The sequence below is a fragment of the Ceratotherium simum genome, chromosome 20 (assembly GCF_057802395.1).
Source record: "Ceratotherium simum simum isolate JZ-2026a chromosome 20, ASM5780239v1, whole genome shotgun sequence".
Classification (NCBI taxonomy): domain Eukaryota; kingdom Metazoa; phylum Chordata; class Mammalia; order Perissodactyla; family Rhinocerotidae; genus Ceratotherium; species Ceratotherium simum.
Window position 1 is genome coordinate 27,718,621 of NC_141919.1, and position 26,888 is coordinate 27,745,508.

Genomic DNA, 26,888 nt, shown 5'->3' on the forward strand with positions numbered 1-26,888 from the left:
CAAACTTTTTCTTACATAATGTTCAACAATAAACAATAGTGGCTTTAAAAGGCCACTATTATAGATCTTTTTGTTACCTTTGCTAACTGGTATAATGATACTGATACAATGTATCTCACACATACAAATGTCTGTGTGTGTGTGTGTGTGAGAGAGAGAGAGAGAGAGAGAGAGAGAGAGAGAGAAACAGAGAGATAAGTCACTGGGCACCGACAGGGGCAGTGGAGCCCCACCTGCACAGTAAGCAAGAGACTGGAAGATGTCCCTCGCCCTGAGGGAACCTCATGCTGGGCCTCTCACCTGTGGCACAGCTGCATTGCCTCTGCAGCCGCAGTCGCCTCATCCAGCAGGGACGCATTGGCCGTGTCCATGCCTGTGATGTCACATACCATGGTCTGATAGTTGAGTAAACTCTCCAGCCTCCCCTGAGACACCTCTGGCTGGTACGGAGTATACTGGGTGATCCTGTGAAGGACACAAAAGGCTGCGTCTAAACTGTGACTCCACTATTCAGAAAAGCTCGCAAAATGTCTTCATTTTAGAATTCAGTACCTGAAAATTGTTTGCCTCTCTTGAGGATTATATAATATATCAGTAAGCATCCCTTTTGGCCTTTGTAAGGGAGCTCAGAATTAAATCATAGCAACAATATTATCCTTTGTTTCGGGATAATCAGTACTTACTCTTCTATCCCTCTAGTTATTTTTTAATCTTACATTTCTATTTTAATGATCTTATCCTATGTACGTGTTTTATTGTAAACTGGCTCTTAAAATCCAGTTGAGCCAACCTATGGTTTTATAAACAGAAATTTCACTTCCTATTATCTTTCTTCTAGGTAGAAGCTCACCTCAATCACGGCTCACAATAGGAAAGCATCCAAGAAACTAACGTCTAATACTCAAAACTTTTGTTTTTGGGAGGGAGGATCTTTGATTTATACTAACCAGAAGTTCTATGTGTTACTAAGAAATTATAAGAATTCTCACTATCCCGTTGTTAAGGGTCTATGGAAGTTAATTCCATAGCTATCAAAATTCAAGGATACAAATGGTTAGAAGGTGGCATGGACATAAATTCTAATTTTATAACCCCCAGTTATTAGCCAAAAATGTGCCTTCGGGTATGTGAGTTAACCCACTTAGTGCCTTCATCCTTTATTTCATTCCTTCATTCATTCATTCATTCTACAAATACTTACTGTATGCCTACTAAGTACCAAGAACTGTGATAGGTTCTGGTGATACATCATAAGCAAGATGGATAACAGTCCCTGATCTCAAGGAGAATATATTGTAATGGGGAACAAGAGACAATAAATAAACAAAATCATTCCAGACGGATAAATATTTTAAAGAAAATAAAACAAAGTGAAAGGATAGAGGGTGATAGGACTTGTCACAGAGCTGCTGTCTTTTCACCAAGAATCCATTCACTCTGACTCCCACCAGATGGGTCAGATTGGGGTCCATGCTCCCACATGTGACTGACATCATTTCGTATCTCTATTGTTTTCATTCTTCCAAGTCAGAAAAGTATTAGGAAAAAAATTTAGGTTTTTTCTCTTATTTTGTTTTCATTTTTTAAGCCCTTTTCCTTTCTCTCCTTGTTCAGGTAATCGCATTCAGGATATTTCCATCCATCTTTTTTTTTTTCGTTTTTTGAAGGCTTTGAAATCAATGTCTTCTTACCTTTGAGGGGGAGTGAGGTAGGGGAACAACCAAGCAGTACAATGTCAAGACTTTGAAATAATTTTCCTGAAACTTTTATTGGTATAGTAGAGTGAGTGTGTGTGTGTGTGTGTGTGTGTGTGTGTGTGTGTGTATAGCAGAGTAAATTTTTGCTTCAATTAACTCCTTGAACAGCTTAGCTTAGCAACTGTAAATCAGTTTGCCAAATTCTATGTGGGTGGTGAACTGGAAAGAATGAGGCACACAACACGTGATGTAGACAAAATAGAAAGGGAATCTGAGCAGAAATGAGGGCACACAAAGGGCAGAGACAAGGGGCAATTGTGATCTCAGATCAGATAAGACCTTCACACACAGCATAGCCTGCCACCATGAAGACGTATGCTTCGATTGCCTGGCTAACAAGAAATTTCCATGTTACTCAGAATCATTATTTGACATATAGACAGACACGCTAACTTGCACATATATACACACACACATACACACAAGCATATGCACATATCAGGTAGTCCATCAAATAAAAGGAAAAGATTCAGTATACCCATAAAGATGCACACAAAATACATAGTGGGAAGAGAGAGTGATGCCCCAAGGAATTCATCACAGCACTGAAAATAATATTGAAAAATGAGCAAAGTGTCCAATAAAAGGAAAATGATTTAAAAAATTAGACAATATACATATAATATAATACTACACATTCACTGTGAAAATGATATATAAAAGAATATTTCCTAACATGGAAGATGCTCATGATATATTAATTTAAAAAGTAAAATATAAAATACCATGATTCCATTTTTGTAAATTTGTAAAAACATGTGAACCAAAATGTAAGCAGTGGTTTTCTTTAGGTGGTGAGATTAATAGTAATTCTTGCTTTCTTTTTATTGTCTGTTCTAAATGTTAAAGACATCAGCTACCATTTATTAACCACCTTCTATGTGTCAGGAACATATTTAGAACCTTTTTTCTGATTATGTTATACATGTTCATTGTAAAAAGCTGGAAAATTCAGATAACTATCAAGAAAATAAAATCATCCATAATCCCCAAAACTCCAACATAACAACAGTTAACATTTAGGTGTGTTTCTTTTCAGTCTCTTCTTTTCTTTTTCTCTTTTGTGATGGGCACATTCAAGTGTGCTGCCTATTTTTCTGTTGCGTTGTCTGCCCCTTTTCTTGTTGATTTGTGACTTTATACATTCTTTTCTCTTTTTTCCTCCAGTTTTATTAAGATACAATTGACAAGTAAAATTGTATATAAAAGTTGTACAACGTGATGATTTAATATATTTTGTGAAGTGATTATCACAATCAAGTTAATTTCAGTATCTTTTCTACATCATAATCATATTTAATATTTAAAATAAGATTACACTCTGTGTAAAGTTTTGTATCTCGATTTTTTTCCATTAACTTTTTTTTTTTTAAAGATTTATTTATTTATTTATTTATTTATTTTCCCCCCAAAGCCCCGTAGATAGTTGTATGTCATAGGTGCACATCCTTCTAGTTGCTGTATGTGGGACACGGCCTCAGCATGGCGGGAGAAGCGGTGCGTCGGTGCGAGCCCGGGATCCGAACCCGGGCCGCCAGCAGCGGAGTGCGCGCACTTAACCGCTAAGCCACGGGGCCGGCCCTCCATTAACTTTAAATATTATTCAACAATATAATTTTAATTGTTGTGTGGTATTAAATCATTTTTATTTATCATAATTTATTTAACAAGTCCCTTCAAGTTGAATATTACTTTTGGTTTTAAATATTAGAAATAGCATAATAGTGAATAGCCTTGTCCTTGTCTTATTTCCTTAGGATAAATTCCTAGAGGTGGAATTTCAAATCATAAGGTATATGATAATTAATTTTAAGGCTCCCTCAAGTATATAGTGATTCACAGGTTCCCTGCATCTTCACCAATACTAAATATTAAGAAGCCTTGGGTTTCAACTTTAATTCTTTAACTACCTGTGAACTGGGACAAGTAAGTAAACCTTTCTCTGCCAATTTCTCTTGGCGATCAATGGAGATAACATCATCTATATCAGACATTTCCTTAACACTCAAATCAGATTAATATACATAAAGCATTTTGGAAATGGTAAAGTCCTGCCCAAATGTTAGGTGTTTTGAAAAGTTGTTTTTTCCCTCTGTTTTGGTCTTTAAAAAATTTCTAAACGTAAACACTCATAGACTTCTCCCAAAGGATTTACTCATAGTTCTATTCAGATAGAATAGTTTCTACTTGGAAACTGTTTTTTTCTGGAAATTCATCATGTCCCATGTCAGCTTCACATTCCCTGTTCTTCCTCCAACTAGATCTCCAAACATACTAGTTTCTCTTCCTGAATATTCTTATTCCTTCAAAGGTACCACTATTCTGCCAATTCTCAAGATAGAAATTTAAAATTTTTTTTTAGCCCCAAATAATGACCAATTTCCATTAATCTTCCTTCCAGCATCCTATATCCACCTCTTCTTCTTTGTTGCCTTACCAGCCTAGCACAGTGCTTAATATAGAAAATTATCCAATTTTCTGTTGTATTATATGGATATATATTACATCCAATATAGTGCAAATATGTGTATCTGATGCCCCTACCCAAATGGGGAGGACTCACCATTACCTGCAGGAAAAAGCCTCAACCTTCCCAAGCACAGCTCTTCATACCTGAGACCGTGCTGTTCCTTTGATCGCCAACTTTGGGATTTAATATTCCCCCTCCTTTGTGTAGCCTTTCTCTCCTTGCTCACCCCTTTTATAAATCCAAGCTTAGGCTGATGCTAATTAGCACTGCTAAAGGTAGAGAGCTTTAAAATTGTCTTCTTGCAAGGATAACAAATATATGAGCCCACTTCTTTTATACTGTAAACTTCTGTTATAATCCACAGAGTTTTTACACCACTAAAATAAAACCGGCATTAATGCTCTTCACAATCATCTATTAAAGGACTATCTTAGATTGGTGAGTCTCAAGCCTGGAGACACTAAATAAACTCCCATTTTAGGAGAAAAAAGCTAGCACAGGGCCTGCATCCTGCAGACAAAGATTTAGTTGCCTCAATTAGGCAAAACATAGTGATCAGGAAAACGTGCCTGTGATCTACAATTTCTATGTTGCGACTGACTATTTAACTCAATTGGTTTGTTTCTAGATGTATTTTAATATTAAAAAACAAAAAGTATCTGCATATCCAAGAAGGCATTTTGTCTCGCTCAAATTGGATGCTTGATATATTCAACATGGCATTAACATTTATTCCAAAATAACCCGTATTCTCTATGATTTTGGCTGTGACTCTCTTTTGGAATTGAGAAAGAGGGAGGCAGTGGGGGGTTTTGCAGTCGGACAAACATTCATGAGATTCTCTCATTTTAATCCCAGTGTCAAAATTACACAAAACAGAAATAGCCACAAAGAAAATGTAAATTTTTTTATATTAGTTACTGTTGTTATCAGCAGTCAAAAATTTGGAACAGTGGACTCCATAAAATAAATTCTAGACCTGATGTAAATTTTCTTGTGAGAGCCCAAATGTTTGTATTCTTTCAAGGCTACGTTGCCCATTTATTTTCGCCTCACGTCACCGGAATTTGTTGGTTCCGTCTCTATGGAAACCATTCAGAAGGGTGATAATGTGAAGTCTACCCTTCTTCATACGCACAGCCCTCCCTATCACCGCTGGGGAGGTATAGTAACACCCTCTGGTTCAGATCAGCTTTCGGAGAACAGAAAGGAACAATATTTAAAATGTGCCCCAAACCCAGGACTGAAAAGCAAAGAACAACATTGTCTCCCTCTCAAAATGATGGCAGCATCTAAAGTAAATTAACACATCCGCTCACAGCTGGGAAGCAATATGGTGAATATTCTGTATGGCCACCAAGAGCAAAGGCCACTGGCCAGTATTCAGACAGCTGGAACGCTGCAGCCCATTCATGTACTTTTGAGGCTTACTTTGTAAGGGGGGAGAGAAACAGGCGTTTGCTTTTGAAATCAAACTTGGAGTTTACCATTCAAACTCTTACCAATACCACAGCGGAAAAGAAGCCCTCAGCAATGCTAATACATTCACACACACACCAAAAGCAGAAAAGCTAGTTCTTTGACCGTTCTTTCCTGTTCTCTTATTAATGAAATGGAGCATATTGAAACTAAAAGCTCTGGACAGAGATGGCAAGGCAGGAGTGATTATGACACCAGGCTTGGCTCCTATAATGATAGGACATGAATAACTGCATCTAGGACAAAGCACTCTCACCAACCAGGACTATTTTGCACTTATGCAAAAGCAGACAAAAGATGCAAAGGCCCTGTCCTCTTATGTAACCAGTGTAACCTATGCCCTGAGCTCAACAAATGCCTTGGTCCTCAGAACTACAGGTCTGGACTTGAGGCACCAGACGAGGGCCAGCTGATGGCCCAACACCCATTCACTCACCCACAGACTCCGACACACAGAAACTAGTTGTGCTTGTGGGTGGTATAGGGGAGAGTATAAATTCACAGATCATAAGTAGTCGCCACAGCACGTCTATGCCTAGTACTAGGAACACGCTGTGCAAAGTTTAAGATTAAATGGGGTGTCAGGCTTACTTTTCAAAATGTCAAAATTGTCAAGTTTGTACTCTTAGATGGGTCTGCATATTTCTCTGTGTGTGTGTATGAGTGTGTGTGTGAGTGTGTGTGTGTGTATGTGTTTTAGAGGTGACCAGATATTTTAAAGAGAGAATAAGGGAGCACCGAGGTGGTGAGCAGGGGCTCAGTAGAGTTCAGGAAATGAAAAATTACAAAAACCAGGAAGGGATGTGAAACCCATCTGGGCTTGCTAACTGGCGCTCATAGAAGTCAGGCTCCTACCCTCCCACAGAGGCTGGGAGACACAGACCCTATCTTCAGGTGTTGTCTGGAACAAAACAGTACACGTTTTTGACAGCTTTGGGTTTTCTCAAGCAGGCACTTTGCATATTTCTGTATTTAAGGTAAAAAAAAAACAACAGACTAATGGATGTCTCAATAGTCTGTCTTAGAATGGCGGGTGTAGAGCTTCTTATGTGAGGCAATTATATCAAAATGAGAAATCTGGTCGCTCAGAATTCAAATTAAATCTGACAGAATTTTATTAAATAAAACTTATTTTACAAAAAGATGCAAAGTGTTTCACAAATTTTTAAGATTTATTGCTGTGAAGCATGTACTTGGGTATTTCAAAAGCTAATGTGGATGCAATTCTGTGATTTCCCATAGGGAAGCCCACCTTCCCTTTACTAAGTTGATTTTTGTATATTTGCTAACCTAAAAGAGTCTCTGCATCTTGCTATAAATAACCATTGAATTGCAGAGGCAATCACTTACTCTGTCCTCACATAATAATGGTTCTACTAAAAATTAAAATTACCTCCTATACCAACTAACTAAAAAAAATCACCTATGGGCTGGCCCAGTGGCGCAGCAGTTAAGTGCACGCACTCCGCTTCAGCGGGGTTCCGCAGGTTCGGATCCCGGGCGCAGACCAAGGCACCGCTTGTCAAGCCACGCTGTGGCGGCGTCCCATATAAAGTAGAGGAAGATAGGCATGGATGTTAGCCCAGGGCCAATCTTTCTCAGCAAACAAAGAGGAGGACTAGCATCGGATGTTAGCTCAGGGCTAATCTTCCTCACCAAAAAAGAAAAAAAAATCACCTAGGAATTAGCATCATCTCCTCACACTTGGTTTGTTACTATGCTAGAAATAAGTGCACACATTCCTTTGGAGGCTAAGGAATCAGTTTGCAATAAAGTTTCAATTCAAAGATGCTGGCTTATACAATGACACGGATCCAAAAACAAGGGGAAGGGGCTGGCCCAGTGGTGTAGGGGTTAAGTTCACATGCTCCGCTTTGGAAGCCCGGGGTTCGCTGGTTCGGATCCTGGGGACGGACATACGTACTGCTCATCAAGCCATGCTGAGGTGGCGTCCCACATGGAGCAACTAGAAGGGTGTACAACTATGACTTACAACTATCTACTGGGGCCTTCAGGAGAAAAAAAATGGAGGAGGATTGGCAACAAATGTTAGCTCAGGGCCAATCTTCCTCAAAAAAAAAAAAAAACAAAAAAACAAGAGGAAAAAGGCCCAGGAGTCCCCATCTTTCACCCATCCATAGTTAGACACTATTTCCCAATGGGCAGAAGAAACAGATGCCCTGATCTGCTCTCAGGCACTTTTGGAGCCACGGGCTCTGCCTGTCAGGAAATAACCAAGGTGTTTTCTTGTTTATTATTGGGTTGTGAACCTCTGTTTTGTTATTTCTATCATACAGCAAACAGCTTTGGAAAATAGCTGAATAGCATGGAAGTGGACTTGCAAAGTTTTCCTCAAGTGCATCAGAAACACTTTCAGTTTTGTGCAATCAGTGGCAGCCAGAGTGGACAGGGTCAAGGACACACACACACACACACACACACACCCCTAGAGGACCAGGAATGAGTTACCTGCTAGGTGAGGTAAGAGAGGAAAAAGGAACTAAGCATGCACAGCTCAGCCCCTTCTGTTACAGCTTCTAGAAGAGACTGTTTACAGAATACACGTTCTCTTTCTCTACAAAATGCTAAGCAATAAAGCTGATATTTTGATCTCCATTTACCTGACACTAACGTTGTCTTTTTCAGTTGGTTGCGAATCCAGAATATTAGGGGCAGTGGGGCAAAGGACATTCCTAAAATCCTGACAGAAGACAATGGACCAAGATTCTGACTCACTAAGTAAGTGCAGACACAGCCTAAAATCCCAGTGTCTCCAAAGAATGCGGCCTTGAATCTGCCCGCCTGCAGGTTCGACGTCTTGCTCAAATATACTTATAAAGAGAACAAACATTATGTCAGAAAGAGGAAGAGACTTCCACCATCCACAATTTAGAGTGGAATATTTTATGGGATTAAAAGTGGGAAGAACCTTCTATTCCCTCTACATATGAGTAAGGAAATTTCCCAAGCCAGAGAAAGCCAAGTAGGTTCCTGCAGGTTGGAGACAGCACCAGAGTGTAGGTGTCAATGGATAAGTTCTGAGGTTCCAAAGGGGAGGGGGTTTGAGAGGATGAGGAGAATCATGCAAATTAAGTCATAATACTCCGGTTTTTAATCAAGTAATACATTACCATCCTGGGTTCTCCAGTAAGTTCCGCAAAATTGTCTGCGGCACTGAGCAATTATAATAGCCCATGCCAATATACGATCTCCAGATCTGGTTTTTGCTGGAAATGGCATGCAGAGTTGCAAGGATTTCACTTTCACCTGATTGGAGGAAAGAGAGAAATGTTACCGAGAGAAAATGTCTCACAACAGAGCTCTGGTGATAGTTCAAGACCCTCATTTTGTTTGAATATATATATGAGGAGAACAGCTATATGGGAAATATAAGAATCATCCCCCCAGCAACACTAAGTACTGTATTCAGAAATATAAAAAATCCCAAAACAGCACTCAATTACTCCTCAAGGTTGGTTCCTCATAATTTTTTTTGGCTTTGTCAGAACTGCCCAATTTTAACACCTCATTCCAGGTTTCTTCTGTTCCCTTTATATTTCTGTTGTATTTACACCAAATAAAAATTCTGCTTTCTCTTAGTAAAATATTGTTTTCCCTTTTAAATTGCCTTATGCCAATAGTTGGTATAAGTCTTAAATAACACATGATCTACATTTTTCTCTAAAATTGCTCTCCCAACTCCGACACTTTTTCCTTTGTGTCACTGAAAGGACTACTTACAAAAAACCCTTCACCCAGCAATGTAAAATGTCATTTGTAAGAGAAGACCCACAGACAGTTTTAACCAGCACTCCCATTAGGGCACTTAAGTAATTAAGGAGGAATTATAAATGTTCTTGGATGCAGGTAAGACCCTACTTTGGTTATTCATATAATAACAACAAAATAATAGCATCTGACATTTTGAGCACTTCCTCTTTGCCAGGAATTGTACCAAAAGCTTTTCATGCAGCTTAGGAAACTGAAACTCGAAGAGGATCACTCACCTAAGGCTACACAGCTTTAAACTAAAGGGTTACGACTGAGTCTGTCTAACCAGATTCCACACTTTCTCCACGAGGCCAGGTTCAGACCTGCTACATGTACAGCACTTATACCAAAAGATACCTTCTAGATACAAATGACCTTACGTTGTTCTTTCTCTGCCCCTCTGCATATAGATAGATCATACTACTACAATTTAACTGAGATTTATTTTATTTATTTATTTTTCTTGTGAGGAAGATCAGCCCTGAGCTAACATCCATGCCAATCCTCCTCTGTTTTCGCTGAGGAAGACCGGCTCTGAGCTAACATCTATTGCCAATCCTCCTCCTTTTTTTTCCCCAAAGCCCCAGTAGATAGTTGTATGTCATAGCCGCACATCTTTCTAGTTGCTGTATGTGGGACGCCGCCTCACCATGGCCAGAGAAGTGGTGCGTCGGTGAGCACCCGGGATCTGAACCGGGGCCACCAGTAGTGGAGCGCGCGCACTTAACCACTAAGCCACGGGGCCAGGCCCAAACTGAGATTTAACTACTTAGGCAAATGTCTGGCTCCTTTAAGATCTTCTTAGGGACTCAAGTCACTTAAATCTTGGAATTGACTGATTGTACTATATCAGAGAAAAATCTAGGTACAGCAATCTCTAAGATCGCGAACTGGCTAGGAGGATGCTTCACGTTGTTTTAACTCTACTGACCTCTATGTGAATATTATTCTCATTAATCCTTCTTTATCTTCAATGAAAACACTTCCACCTCCCATCCCACCCTCCCACTCCACATGCTTTCACAGGAAATAAGCCCACAAGGGATGTGTCATTTTGCCAGAGTAGGTTAATGAAAGAGAGGACAGTTCAGTAAGTATCAGTTTCATGATTAAATATAATCCAACTGCCTTATGATGGACAATCTTGCCTTCTTCCATCGAAAGTTTAGGAAATATATGTGAAAGTACAATAAACCAATATCTGAGGACATATGCAAGTATAGCATTTTTAGGAACGATCACGCAAGAAATCCAATCACTTCCCAAAGTCTTGCTAGGGCAGAATGATTGAGAAGCCTAGTAGGAGGGGAGATTAATTAGCCGTGCCTGGCAGGCAGACGATTCAGCAAGGCCAGCTTCAATTAAGATCCTGTGCAAGAGGGACAGGTCTCTGTTCCATATTATGTCACGAGGACAAAAGGTCCAGCTCTCAAATGAGAACAGTCTGTGAAGGGTTTTGTCTGTCAAATCAAGAGTTTAGCCTTTGGGAGTCATGGAGTATAGAAGAGTATGATTTTTTTCTCCATTATAGAAAGGTAATTCCATTGGTAGTGTGTATAGGTCAGAGGGGAGATCTGGAAACAGGGAGACATGGTAAAAGGGTAGCACAATAGTCCAGGAAGAAGTTGGGCAAGGGAGTGTTGTGGGTTGAACTGTGTCCTCTAAAAAGATATGCTGAAGTCCTAGCCGCAGGTACCTGTGAATGTGGCCTTATTTGGAAATAGGATTTTCGCTGATGTAATCAAGTTAAGATAAAGTTGTGTTGTATTAAAGTTAGCCCTAATTCAGTGACGCATGTCCTTATGAGAAAAGGGAAATTTGGACACAGAGACACACATACAAGGAGAACATGTGATGACAGAAACACTATAGGATCAACAAGCCTTGCTTCTCAAGCTTGACTTTTTCCTGTTATGATTTCTTTTACTGATTAAAGATTTTCATTTTTCTGCCTTAAAAAATAGGACTATAGCAAGTAAGTTAATGGGAACTGCAGAAAGAAGAACCCCAGAGGCACAAGGAGATGCCTGCAGTGGACCCAGTACTGCCCCTCTGCTCCTAAGATCTTCCCTTTGGAGCTCTCTCAGCCAGATATTTCTGTGTCTCAAGACTGATCATTTTTATGCTTCTGGGTCTTATCTATCATTAATTATTTTGTTCTTCATTTATGCTAATTGGCCTCTAAATTTTTTCAAGTGTTTCATTCAAGAATGTAAGACACGGTGGCAGCTATGAGGGATGCTGATATGTATCTGGAGACCCTGAACTGATGTGGAATGTGCCAGTGGGTTCCTGGTTGGTCTGGGGTGGTGTCGTCTCTTCCTTACTATTGAAGGCATATGGGTAGGACAGCACCAGGGCCTGAGTGGCAGGAGGCTGCTGAAGGAAGGAAGAAGGGAACGGGGCTCTAGTCGAGGCTCTCTCACTGGGCTGTCTCCTGGACAGCCTTGCTAGGAGGTATGAGAGAATGGGTTTTCCTGTGAAAGGAAAAATCAGATTCCCTCCACTATTCTAATTGAAAATTTAGAGTCTCCAGATACATATCAGCATCCCTCATAGCTGCCACTATGTCTTACACACTATATACACACGTTATAGCTAAGACCTAGAAACATAAAAATGGTCAAACTTGAGATACACAAGTTTCTAATCCCATAACAGATATGCTCTAGTTTCTACAGGACCAAATTTCCCAAGTACCTGTGGGCTCCACCCCTACCCAGCTTGGGGCTAATAGGAATATACCCCAATTGGCCCTCATCATAGCCTGGTCTTTACAACCAATTTCACCTTCTATTGGGAACAAAGTGAGTTAATAGAATGAGTAGTCCTCTGAAAACCAAGCTAATGGACACTCTTGAGCCATCAAAAGTGATATCAGCTCAACACCACAAGGTTGACATAAGGGAAGCCATATTATAGAAAAGAATCCGTATTGTAACTTTTTTTTTTTTTGAGGAAGACTGGCCCTCTGCTAACATCTGTTGCCAATCTTCCTCTTTTTTTCTTTTTCTCCCCAAAGCCCCAGTACATAGTTGTGTATCATAGTTGTAGAGTTGTAGCTCTTCTATACGGGACGCTGCCTCAGCATGGCTTGATGAGCAGTAAGTAGGTCTGTGCCCAGGATCCAAACCAGGGAACCCCAGGCCACCAAAGCAGAACACGCGAACTTAACCACTACACCACCAGGTGGCCCCTATATTGTAACTTTGAATGACCTCTGATTAACTAACCCAGCTGGATATGCACCCTCCAGGAGCTCTGTAGATTTTATGGCCCCTTGCAGCTGCGATAAGTTGATAACTTTGTTCTTTTGAGTTCCTTAGGAATGTGATGAACCCCGGACAGAGAGTCTATGTTGATAGCCATCATCAGTGACAACTGAAAGATCTGGGTATAGGGTATTGCTCCGGTCTCTGCATATCCAGTAAAACAAAACACTATCAGGAACTAAGACCAGATATCTGCCCCAACTGAAGATCAGATGGATGCCCCTCCCTGGAGACCAGATGCCTCCCCAAGTCAGAGACCAGCCCCCTATATAACTGCCCTGTAGTCTTTGTTCTGTAATAAGGTTCTTTTGGACATTAGTCAGCCATCTTCCCCCTCGCTAGTAAGCTGTAACAAAACCCTTTCGCTGCTACCACCTTGCCTCTTGACTATTGGCATGTCTTGCAGGGGGCAGATGACTCCCCTTGGGGGGTAACAAGAGTAGGGTAGGTACTTGGTCATGCTTCTGAAAGTGAGAATGCTGCGAGAAGCCTTTCCCATTCACTCATCCATTGCCCATCATGACCAAACTTCCCAGCTAAAAGCCAAGACATTCTGTGACTTGAACAGAGAGGTAAGCTGTTTCTTACTGTGATAAAATCAAGACTTCAGGCTTTATCTGTCACATATAATAAAAAACATTTCCTGGGGCCAGCCAGGTGGCGTAGGGGTTAAGTTCATGCCCTCTGCTTCAGTGGCCCGGGGTTCTTGGGTTCAGATCCTGGGCGTGGACCTACTTATCAAGCCATGCTGTGGCAGGCGTCCTACATATAAAGTAGAGGAAGACGTGCACAGATCTTAGCCCAGGGCCAATCTTCCTCAGCAAAAAGAGGAAGATTGACAACAGATGTTAGCTCAGGGCTAATCTTCCTCACCAAAAAAAAAAAAAAAAAGTTTCCCAAACACACAACTTAGTGAGTGTCTGAATTGTTCCAAACGTTTGTTCACTGGTCATCATTTCTCACACCCACTAACGAAATTCCACTTTGGGTTGGCTCTTAAGCCGATTGGACCAGTGTCTTTAGGATGCTAGAGTTTGAGTTACTATTGTATTTTATTTATTTATTTTTTATAATTTTATTTATTTATTTTTCCCCCAAAGCCCCAGTAGACAGTTGTATGTCATAGCTGCACATCCTTCTAGTTGCTGTATGTGGGACGCGGCCTCAGCATGGCCGGAGAAGCAGTGCGTCGGTGCGCACCCGGGGTTCCGAACCCGGGCCACCAGTAGCGGAGCACGCGCACTTAACCGCTAAGCCACGGGGGGACCCGTGAGTTACTATTTTAAATGATGCCAAGATCCAATGGACATGGAAAAAAGGAAAGAAAAGGGAAAAGTCCACAATCAGAGATCTACCCACTGAACCTATCTGAAATGGAACACGGCAGAATCAGTCTCTAAAAGCAAGTTTGGGGGCATGACTGGTCTAATTAAAAGCCCAAATCCTAACCATGCAATGTCCACCACTGCGCTTCACAGTAGATTTAGATTCCTTTCTCCCTTGGAAAAGAATTCCTTTCCAGAGAAAATAGCACGGGATCCTTAATTCCAAAGTGGCAGCCTTTTTTCCCCGCTTAGTAAGAGCATGTCCCAAGGAAAGCTGTGTAGAAAAAGGAGAGAGAAGAAAAAGATCAGATTTCCCCCGGGCAAACCCCACAGCAGTGCACATTCTTCACTTTTCCCTCCAACTTGACAAAAACAGCTTCCTCCTGTAAACAGGCCCAATTCCAGTAACTATCTTCTTGAATGTGAACAACAATGAAACCAACCAGGGGGGAAATGAGATACAATGAGAAAGGGAGTGTCCATTAAAAAACACTTGGAGACAATTTGTCATTCTCCAGATGCTTGCCTACAGCCTCGCAGGGCAGCCAGATGCTGTGCATTACTGTGCACTCTCAGCCATGACAGTCCTCGAGCCATCCTTCAGGAATCTAAGCAGTAAGTTCTTTTTTGTGGAATACACGCCTGCTTCTGACCTTGTTTATTCCTCTGCCTCAAAGCATTGCATAATGCCGTGGTCCTAATGTACCAAGAACAGAGGTCAGTGGCCTCCGCACCACTCCCTAAGAATCCACAGGTGGGTCTCACACTGCTCCTGCTTCTCAGAATTCAGAATGAACGCCTCCTCCTTAAATATTTTCACATAAGAACCTTTCCAATAGCAACTCCCTTGTCACTTGCCCCTAACATACCAAGGAGAAATCTGTACCAACCACTACACCAAATAAATACTTTCTAACAGGAATAAGCTGATTTATCTGTTAAATACTCAAGGCACTGCTAGACCTAGGTTTTAATTTCCCAAATACGTGAATTTTGACAAGACTGGAAAATGTCATTAAAACAGACAGGCAGGGGGCCAGCCCCGTGGCTTAGCGGTTAAGTGCACGGGCTCCGCTACTGGCGGCCCTGGGTTCGGATCCCAGGTGCGCACCGACGCACCGCTTCTCCGGCCATGCTGAGGCCATGTCCCACATACAGCAACTAGAGGGATGTGCAACTACGACATACAACTATCTACTGGGGCTTTGGGGGAGAAAAAAAGGAGGAGGATTGGCAATAGATGTTAGCTCAGAGCCGGTCTTCCTCAGCAAAAAGAGGAGGATTAGCACAGATGTTAGCTCAGGGCTGATCTTCCTCACAAAAAAAAAAAAAAAAAAAGACAGGCAGGCTGTATGGCTCAAGATATCTGCTACACCTAACACACACACACATACACACACGTAGTTCCCAATCCTTAACGCATTACCCCAGCACACAACACTATGATTTTTCTTTTTTTTCCTCAATTACAGTAGTCCCTGCTTATCCTTGCTCTCTGAGGTTTCAGTTATCCTGGTCAACTGCGGTCTGAAAATGCTAAATGGAAATTTCCAGAAATAAATAATTCATAAGTTTTAAATTGCATGCCGTTATGGGCCGGCCCGTGGCTTGGTGGTTAAGTGCGCGCACTCCGCTGCTGGCAGCCCGGGTTCGGATCCCGGGCGCGCACCGACGCACCGCTTCTCCGGCCATGCTGAGGCCGCGTCCCACATACAGCAACCAGAAGGATGTGCAGCTATGACATACAACTATCTACTGGGGCTTTGGGGGAAAAAAATAAATAAACAAAATCTTTAAAAAAAAAAAAATAAGTTGCATGCCGTTCGAGTAGCGTGATGAAATCTCTCACCAGCCGGCTCCATCCCACCTGGGTCGTGAATCATCCCTTTGTCCAGCTGAATCCACTACCTGCCCGTTAGTCACTTAGTAGCTGTCTGGATTATCAGATCGACTGTTGAGGTACCACAAAGCTGGTGTTCAAGTAACCCTTATTTTATTTAATAAAGGCCCCAAAGCCCAAGAATAGTGATGCTGGAAATTCAGATATGCCAAAGAGAAGCCGTGAAGTGCTCCTTTAAGTGAAAAGGTGAAAGTTCTCAACCTAATAAGAACAAAAATGTATGCTAAGGTTGCTAAGAGTTTGGTAACTTTTGTTACAGTGTATTGTTATAATTGTTCTATTTTATTATTAATTATTGTCATTAATCTCTTTCTGTGCCTAATTTATAAATTAAATTTTATCATAGGTATGTATGTATAGGAAAAAGCATAGTATATATAGGGTTCGGCACTATCCACGGTTTCAGGCATTCCCTGGGGGTCTTGGAACATATCCCCCTCTAATAAGGGGGGTCTACAGCATATGGAAAATGTTTTCCATGCTTTGCTTTTACTTTTTTGACAATCTAAAAATATTATGCCTAAGTTTCCACAGAGAGTATATATTATTCTGCCATTTATATTTAAAAAAAATAAACATATATGCGTATGCTGTATATTAACAGAATATCTCTGGGAAGAGTCTCAAGAAATTGGTAAGTGGTAATGAGTCTTACTTTTCCCTGTATATCTTTTTGTGCTTCTGAATTTTGGACAATGTGTTTATGTTATTTATTCAAAAATTAAAATGTTACGCCCACAACAAAATCCTCCTTGTGAAATATATGGGTGCAGACACCTGCCGGTCTTCAATCGGCCGGCCGTCCACAGAGCATTTTCCAGCAGCACAGCAGCATCCAGCACAGAGCAGCCACTCAACCAGCATCAGAGCCTCCCTCCCACACCCCACCCTTCATGCACTTGGCAAGATACTCAGAAAAGGTCTCCAAGGAAATCATCAGGACTGAAAACCAACACACTCATATTTGAATTTGCCCAGAAAGGCCTTTTTCTGCCGGAGGCTGAAGGGGGAAGCTGGGGCCAGAATGTGAGGACAGAGACTGCCTTGGCGTATTTTTCTTGCCAACAGGCAGATCTTTGGCTTCAAAGCCGCTCAGGAAACCATGGGGAGGGGACGAGGGTCTCAATCAAGATAAACAGACCATGAATCACACATATGTCAGGATTTTCTGATTTTCTGGGTGGAAGCGAGAATTTGCTTAAAAATTCCATTGTTGGGCCGGCCCCGTGGCTTAGCGGTTAAGTGCGCGCGCTCCGCTGCTGGCGGCCCTGGTTTGGATCCCGGGCGTGCACCAATGCGCCGCTTCTCCAGCCATGCTGAGGCTGCGTCCCACATACAGCAACTAGAAGGATGTGCAGCTATGACATACAACTATCTACTGGGGCTTTGGGGGGATAAATAAATAAATAAATAAAATCATTAAAAAAAAAAATTCCATTGTAATGTATAGCCTTTCCCCAACACCACCTAATCATTTGCAGGACCCTCTCTCTCCCCCATAACAGCCTGACTTAAACCCACTTACCCAGCCCATAAACCCTACTGCCTCGTATTTGTCAAGTTTCCTCCCCTGGCCAAGGAGCATTTCACAACCAAAGTCTATTGAATCACAGAATTTGTTCATTCCAGGAAGGCAAACCAATCCATAAGCTCTGTGTAATGTGGAATAATGAAACTCTTTGAATTGAAAACCCTTCCAGACTGGTAGAGGGGCACCCCCCACCCCATGTGACAGCACGTGGTCAGGAGAGTACCACCCAGGCTGACCTGGGGCTCTGACTCTCTTTGCCCTAATCCTGCCAGGCTCTTCCCCATCTTCTTACTCAGCCAATTAACACCCCACTTCATCCAGTCCCTCGTGACCCTCAGGGATTAGAGCCTTCTGCTGGGCACCTCCAGTTGAAAGGAGCCGAGACACGTCCAATCTGTGTTTCTGATGGCTCCTTGGTCCCTCGTCTTCACAGGAGTGAGCAATCCCTGCAGTTCTTCCTGCTCATCCAAAAGATACACAGGTTCAAGATCTTATACCAGCTGTAGGAAAACCAGAACAGCATCCCACAGCGGAGAAGTGGAGACGAGGGGTGCCATGTCTGTTATCTACTCCTTGGACTTGGATGACACTACTTTCTATGGGAGGCTTCTCCACCACCTCTCTTAATTCAATCTATGAACATTTTTTAAAGAAATGTAGGGAGATACACTGCAATTCATATTTATCTGGAACACCAGTTGAACTATGTAATCAGGCCAAGTCAGTTTGAATTGAGAATCAGGGTGGAAGTCCCGGTATTTGTTTTTCCTCTTTGCTGCCCTGTGGGTACATTGTTACACCAGCAGAGAAAGAAGAAGGAGGGAAGGATATGGTCTGAGAGTCCAACTCAAACAATTTAACATGCTTGCAGGAAAGAGATAATTTTTTATAGATCAAAGGAATAGGCACACAGAGAAATTTGCAGTCCAACCCAGAATCTCACCAACTCAACTAACTATAACCTCTTTGAGGGTAGGGGCATAGCAGATTGCTAAGTACACAGTAGGTGCCCAGAAAAACAGGAGAATGGAGGTATTGCAATGAAAACTCACCTAAACTCCCACATACAGCTAGCTTAATATTCACAATAACCATCCATCACAGAATCCATGATGACAAATCAATGCAGAAATTGTTCTCGCACTTAGTTCAACTGCATCCCTAAAAGCCTGGGCTTCAGAGAAACATTTATAAATGAAAACCCAAAGCTATTAAGCCAGTTCTGTGAAACAATTCAGTGCAATAATTAATGAACGTAGGGCCGGCCCCGTGGCTTAGTGGTTAAGTGCGCGCGCTCCGCTACTGGCGGCCCGGGGTTCTGATCCAGGGTGCGCACCGACACATCGCTTCTCCCGCCATGCTGAGGCCGAGTCCCACATACAGCAACTAGAAGGATGTGCAACTATGACATACAACTATCTACTGGGGCTTTGGGGAAAAAAAAGGAGGAGGATTGGCAATAGATGTTAGCTCAGAGCCGGTCTTCCTCAGCAAAAAGAGGAGGATTAGCATGGATGTTAGCTCAGGGCTGATCTTCCTCATTAAAAAAAAAAAAATTAATTAATGCAATTATTTCAGATTTTCAGAAATTTTGTTTCCTCATTGTTTTATCAATTAGTATGTTGACGATATAGGCATTGAGAATCCTTACTAAAATTCTCAATTTGCATTTTTGTAAAAATACTTTTGAGTTTAATAAGTAAAACAAACCTGAGCAGTCAAACGAGATGAACGTTATTCACGGAGCCTTATTAAAGTGAGGCACGGTGCCATTTGGTGGGATGGAAAGAGGACATAAGGAATAAAAGTTGGAACACAGACCTGCCTGCAAGCAGCTCACAATCTCATTGTCTATCTAGCACCCAGCCCAAAGCTCCTCCTAGACTCCTCCCATGGGTGACTTTGGCTCAAGGACTCCCACTCAGACTCACCAAAACTTTCTGAGATCTGTGCTGTAATCTAAGGCTCTTCGTTCCCAATCGCCCTTCCAGCTCTCTCCCCTTCCACCAGGGTCAGACCTGCATCACAGCCTAAAGGCTCCTCTGCATTCTCCTGCTCCCACCCACAATAAATTTCCTACATATCTAAAATTGTCTTGTTGTCTGCTTCCTGGTGGACCTAAACTAATGCACATTTAACATCTCACCTCTAAACTCTCCAGCAATCTCCCAGCTGGTCTCTTTGCCTCTGATCTCAGAGGCACTCTGCAAAACACAAGTTGCATCACGTCACTTCCCTCTGTAATAACTGTTATTTTTATAAATCTATTTATTTATTTAGTGTGTTTGTGTGTGTCTGAGGAAAGACAGCCCTGAGCTAACATCCATGCCAATCCTCCTCTTTCTGCTGGGGAAGACCGGACCTGAGCTAACATCCGTGCCCATCTGCCTCCACTTTATATGGGATGCCGCCACAGCATGGCCTGACAAGCAGTGTGTCAATGCACGCCCGGGATCCAAACCTGGGCCATCAGCAGCGGAGTGTGCACACCTAACCACTACGCCATGGGGCCTGCCCCTGTAATGTTAATGTCTCCACAATACATAAAAGAAAACAAATCCCTTACCATGGCTCTGAGCCCTCCATACCTCGTTTTCCACGCCTCTCTGCAGCCTAATGTCCTATACACAGGGTCTACTCACCATCCCTCAAATAACCATGTATCTCCACAATTCCATGCCTCTGCTCATGCCATAACTTCAGCCAAAGGATTCATTGTATTTGTAAATCCATAGAGCTATTCAATATCTATCTCCCTATCAGTTGTAACCTACAGTCAGGGTCATATCTTCATCATCCTTTATCTCCTGACTCTTGTACCCTCAGTGCCTAAAATAGTATCTGATCTTCCATAGAAGCCTCTCAATAAATGAGGAATGGAAGTAGATGGAGGAAGCTGAAGAAACAGATTTGGTGATAGTAGCTTATAACCCAATGGTGACAAAGGTGAGTAGGCTGCAGCATTTAGTGTATTATTGGTCCTATGTCCCTCAATAGTCCTCAAGAGTAACACTATATTTACAACACAGTATAATTTATTTCATGTTGATAGCATTGAATATTTTCAAAAGTTAGATAAAAATATGTCTGCAGAGGACTTTTAGGGCAGTGAAACTATTCTGTATGATATTATAATGATGGATACATGTCTTTACACATTTGTCCAAACCCACAGAATGTCCACCAAAAGTGAGTAAACTATGGACTTGAGTGATACTGATATGTCAATGTAGGTTGTGGGGTACTAACGTAGCCGTGGGGTATGTTGATAAAGGGGGAGGTTATCCATGAGTAGGGGCAGGGAGTATAAGGGAACTCTCTGTACTTTCTGCTCTATTTTGCTGTGAACCTACAATTGCTCTAAAAAACTAAAGTCTAGTAAAAAAATACATCTGCAAATTTGTTTACTCTCCTCCCTTCGAAAGGTGGAAACTAACTCCCCTTCCCCAGAATTCAGGCCAGATTTAGTGACTCATTCTAATTAACAGAATATAGTGCAAGTGATGCTATAAGAATTCTGAGGGTAGGTCATAAAAATAGCTTGTACCTGGCTTTCTTTCTCTCTTGCATCACTGGCTCTGGGGAAATCCAGCTACCAGGCTGAGAGGACAATCAAGCAGTAGAGACCCACGTGAGGAGGCACTAAGACCTCCCACTAAGAGCCAGCACCATCTTGCCAGCAATGTGAGTGAGCCACCTTGAAGTGGCTCCTCCAGCCGTGGTTGAGCATCCACCAACGTGTGACTGCAACTCATCAGAAACACCGAGCCAGAACCACCCAGCTTAGCCGCTCTTGGATTCCTGACCCACAGAAACTGTGGATAATAAATGTTCATTGTTGTTTTAAGCAACTGGGCTTTGCAGTAATCTCTTATTCAGCAAGAGATAACTAATACAATGGCGTTTCCAAAAGTCAATTTTAAAAATATTGTTAAAGAAGTAATTCCATTTATATAAAATACCTTTGATGTTGCTGTGTGAATTCCATGATCCTTTAACAAGATGAGGAGGGAAATATTCTTTTACATTTTATGCTCTTTGTCTCAATCACTGACCTCTTTGGCCTCTCAGCATTTTTGTATCATTTGTATGTTAAAAAATAAGAAAGTCCAAAACATTTTAACGCTAAAAATGATACTTTATAAAGACTGAGATTTCTAGCTTGGTGTTCTAATTATAAAAGGAAGGGGAAAAAAATGATTATAACTTATTTTAGGATTCATCTCTTTTAAAATGAATCTCTCACCTCTCTACTTCTATAAAGATATACTTCCACATATTTATCTGAAAATCCCTGTGGTATAACAAGAAGTATATTTGGTTGTTGTCTTTGGAATTTCCTAAGTAATAGGGAGTGTCTTTTGTTATTCATAAAAGCTCTTTTGATCACATCTGAGTTTATGCTAATGAAGTGACAGGGTGACGTCCCTACATAGCCCTAGGATGGGGCTGATCACCAGAAAGACCAAGTGATTAGAGGGTTGGAACTTTCAGCCCCACCCACACACCTCTGGGAAGGGGAAGGGGGTGTGGGGGCAGTGGCTGCAGATTAAGCTCTATAAAAACTCTTGAACAACAGATTTGATGAGCTTCTAGGATGGCTAAGGCATCCATGTGCTGGCAGAGTGGCCCACCCCAGTTCCAAAGGGACAGGGGACAGAAGCTCCTGTGCTAGAGACCCTTCTAGACCTCACCCTATGCACCTTTTCCTCTGGCGGTTCATCTGGATCTTTTATAATATCCTTTATAATAAACGGGAAATATAAAGAAATGTTTCTCTGAGTTCTGTGAGCTGCTCTACCAAATTAATCCAACCCAAGAAGAAGATCATGGGAATCTCCAATTTATAGCTTGTTGTTGAGAAGCACAGGTGACAACCTGGACTTGTGATTGGCATCTGGAGTGAGGGCAGGCTTGGGGGACGGAGCCCTTAACCTGTGGGATCTGATGCTATCTCCAGGTAGATAGTGTCAGAATTGAGTTAAATTTGTAGTATACCTAGTCAATGTCCGCTGAGAATTGGAGAATTGCTTGGTGGTGCTGGAAAATACCCCAGAGTCCCCAAATGATTAACAGCATAATTATTCTGATAAGATTCCATCAAGGATGAGACTGCAACAATACTCAAATAGTTCTCTAACTATGCTTTGCACGTGGCCTTTTGCCATTTTCTTTTTCTCAGTGAAGGTACTGCCTTTATTTCTTTCAGTTTTTTCCTTCTTATATAATATACTTACATGCCAAAAACAACCCAGTCAACATAAAGATATTGTATTTGCTTCTAACAGAAGACGTATTTTTAACTCCTTACTGTTTCAGAAATCCCTGTTTTTCCATCCAATTTCACTTCATCCAATTTCACTCACAGCATTTAATTCATAGTTCTCATGGCACCTGGGACTTTTTAACTTTCTGACTTAATTAATATTAAGAGGGCCGGCCCTGTGGCTTGGTGGTTAAGTGAGCGTGCTGCGATGCTGGTGGCCCGGGTTCGGATCCCGGGTGCGCATCGAGGCACCGCTTCTCCGTCCATCCTGAGGCCGAGTCCCACATACAGCAACTAGAAGGATGTGCAGCTATGACATGCAGCTATCTGCTGGGGCTTTGGGGGGAAAAAATAAAATAAATAAAATCTTAAAAAAAAAAAAATTAATATTAAGAAGGTAAGATGTAAGCTCCTTGAGATGGTGATTATGTTTATTCATATATTTATCCTCACAGAGCCTTGCACATAGTAGATGGTCGATAAACACTTAACAATTTAGGCAATAGGTTGACTGTCCAAGGTATCAGTCACATCAGTAGTATCTGCCTAACAAGCATTAATGACAAAATATAAGGACAAGACACTCTGTTGTGAGTGACTAAAGATACAAGTGAACAAGAGCCAGACCATATATAACCATAGAACTTTCACCCACAACCTGCAGCAACCGGCTCAGGAAACCAACCCCTTATCTACAATACACCACCCCAGAAGCCAGTCTGCTATAATAAGTTAGGCTTGCAGAAAGCCAAATTCCTATCTCCAGTGACAATCCAGGAAACTGTACAATAACAAATCAGCCCAAAATAGCCAGGACTTGAATAACTGACAGTTTCCCTAATTTTGGTCCCCGCTTCCAATTTAGGACAAATCACACAAAGGCAAATATGCACCCCTGACCAATCACATAGGATGCCCGCTTCTGTTGTCCACCTACAGCTTCCCTGTGCCAACAGCCTCCATCAAGGGCACACCTGAAGCCTGCCCTTCATTCCACTATAAGGCTTTCCCACTCGTCTGCCAAAACAAAAGGCTGACTCCCTTGCTATAGCAAGGTCAGAATAAACAGCCTTTGCTTTTCTCATTTGGTTGTCTTCATTTATTTCCACAGCTGTATAATGAAAATCCACTGGAATCATCCTAGTTAAAGATGAAATAATAATTCATATAAGCTGGGAACTGAAGGAACCAGGAATGGCCAAGGGAGAGCCTTATCACAGACTGAGAAGTCTAAGGCAGGACCTGACGATAGACATCATCCGACTGAAAGACAACTGATGTCCCCAGCCTGGGGAATAGCTGCCCTGTCTAGGTGTCCTTGGGGTCAGTTCAGGAGAGTGCACAACCCCACTTGGCAACATAGCCACCACCTGCAGCTGCATTACACAACACCTCCCTCTGCTCACTGCCCTCCATTAACCATTTATGGAAAATCACTCTAAATGATGCAGCTTAGAACATTAAGTTCTCACAAGTCCATCAAAAGTCTCATTCTGACAGCTCAGCTGCTCGGTTCTGGTTGAATGATTTGAACATTAGGGGGTTTAGTTTCTCCTCTCTCTTCCTAAGCATGCTCACATTAAGCAATGTGCAATTTTGTGTAAACTTTAAACCCTGCAGCTCTGTGAAGTTATGGGCTAGTTCAGTCTGGTTAGCTTGAGATTGCTTCACTGAAAATACTACACAGGGAGGCATACCATAGCTAAAAGTGATTGTCTTGGTTCATAAACAAAGGACTTTTAAATTTTGTATTAATTACAAAATAAATACATAGTTATTATAGAAAATCTAGGAAAAGCAGAGTAATAAAAATCCATAATGGCACCATCCCGAGCAACGAATGTTCCCATTGACATATATCATTCTAGTCTTTTTTTCTATGTGTGTGTGTGTGTGGGAAGGGGAGGGGAGATTCACTTGAACAGAATGAAACAGACAGGGTATTGAACTGAGTAGCTTTGCTTGTTTCTCTGAAGTGTGACTTACTGAGAAGCCAACTGATAATCAAGGTATTCTTTCAAGGCACTTCCTGAAGCGTCCAAGGGTGAGTAGCATCTTGCGTGACAGATGAACCATCTGTACTTCCCTGACTGTCTAGGCCACTCTGTCCTATACATGCTGGTCCCTCTGCCTCCAGCAGTCTCCTCCAGCCTTGTCCAGCAGAGCATCACTACTCATCCTTCAATACCGAGCCCTAGTCTTGCACCTCTGTCACCCCTTCCCTCACCCTGGCAGCGGACCTGAGTGATCCCATACCTGTGCTCTCAGCATGTCACTGCATTTCCACTAGGGCAGTTGGCAAATGGCAGAGTGATTCCAGTGTGATGGGATTTGTGCACCTCTGTAAAGTGGATACTTCAGAAGAGTCAGGACAGGAGTTTTCTACTTTGTACACCACCCTCTTGCAGAGGACATAATGAAGACAGCGTGGACTAGTGGTTGGAGTGCTGGACTGCCTGGCTTGAATTCTGCCTCCACTGCTTACCACCAGCTGTGACCTTGGGCAAGCTACCTATCCTCTATACGCCATAGTTTCTTCATCTTTAAAACAGAGGTGATAATGGTACTTGCCTCACAGGGTTATAATAAGGATTAAACTAATATATGAAAAGCACTTTAAAAAGCTCAGTACTTAGTAAGCACTACATACATGTTTTTGAGATTATTAAATTAGCATAAGAAGTAACCCACGCACTTCCATAGTGCTTATAGCTCTCACGATCTTCTTTCTACTCAACAATGAGGGCATTTAAGACTCATATAACTAGCTCTTATTAGTTTCTTCTGTACATGGCGAAAAATATTTGGTCCAGAATTCCTCTCTGACTACAAAAGAACATAGGCATTCACACGAAACCAAGTTCAGATAATGCTACTCCACTATTAGATGGAAATGCTACTACTAGAGGTTACATGCACCAATTTGGCCTCTCCACGTGGAGAACATTCATTAACCATGACATGTGCTCACCTCAGAGTAAACATTGATGCTTTTCTGATGCATTCTGCATGACCCCCTCAGCCACCACCCCACCAGAGCTCACTCTTCCAAGAAGCAAGCTTTGTTGGAGAGCTTTTCCTTGCCACTTCAGGGCAAGGAAAGACTCCTGACTGTGCAATATTTTCTCTGAGTCACCTCAGTCTAACCAGATGGAACCAGCCCCAAATCTCACAGAGGCTGCTGGGTTTAATGTTTACACTCAATTACAAATTACTTATCAGGAGCCTGCTTCCAACAAGAGAGGAGGAGAAATGGAATCCCCTAACGTTCAAATTATTCAGCTGGAAACAAGTAGCTGAGCTTAAAAATGGTAGACAACTTTGACATATTTCCTAGGCTCTAATGCTCTTAAAGAACATCTTATTTTAGAGTATATTGTAAAAAGGGCTGACCTAAATATTCTCTGACTTGGAAAGTCTCAGGAAGGCATTTACTTATTCAAATATTCACCTAAAGCTTGCTTTAAAAATACACAACTCTTCACTCTTTAAACATCCAACAAATCAGGATTCTGATTTCCTAAAATTGAAATAGTTAAGGCTTCCATCTATCCCTACATCTCAATCAGTTCAAATGAACAAAATGTGCAGATTTTCTTCCATGAGCAAGGTCCCTGCCATCACAGGAAATGGTTCAGATTTGAAACCAACAAGGAGAGCAGTCCTCAGTGTTGCTTGAGTTATGACATTGGTCAGCTGCAGCTGGACTGGCTTCATACCTCAAGTTGTCGACTTTAAAACAAAATAAAGCTTACTTGCAAAAATCCTTTCTGTCTCAGAACCTAAACCAAAACAAACCAATTGCCTTCTCTTCACTTGACTCCAGAAGTAAAGGAGATAGCATCTCTAGAATTCAAAATCAGATAACCTTATGAGAATTCTTTCCTGTCACAAAAAAAAAAAAAAAAAGAGCTCTTCAGCTCTGCCTGTCCCCTTGACTTGTGGATTCTTGCCTCAGTCCATGGGAGACAAATATTCACAGAAAAATACCTCTGAAAGGCAGTCTTCGGACAATTAAGAATATTTTAAACATACAATAAATTCTAAGAAAGTCTATGAGGAAACTAAGCTTTCTTAGCCAAGCATCTTGGTTAAGAATCTTATTTGTGTGTTTCTC

The 26,888-nt window shown here is 41.7% G+C and overlaps 1 protein-coding gene across 1 annotated transcript in view; it reads right to left on the bottom strand.

The window, feature by feature from the left end:
- Window positions 1–26,888, bottom strand: part of GLDC (glycine decarboxylase) — a 93,033-nt gene that overhangs the window by 64,522 nt on the left and 1,623 nt on the right. The window contains exons 3-4 of the mRNA XM_004436810.3: window positions 8,838–8,973; window positions 301–465 (exon numbers count right to left, since the gene is read on the bottom strand). Of these exons, the coding sequence (XP_004436867.1) occupies window positions 301–465; window positions 8,838–8,973 (301 nt within the window). The remainder of the gene's footprint in view (window positions 1–300; window positions 466–8,837; window positions 8,974–26,888) is intronic.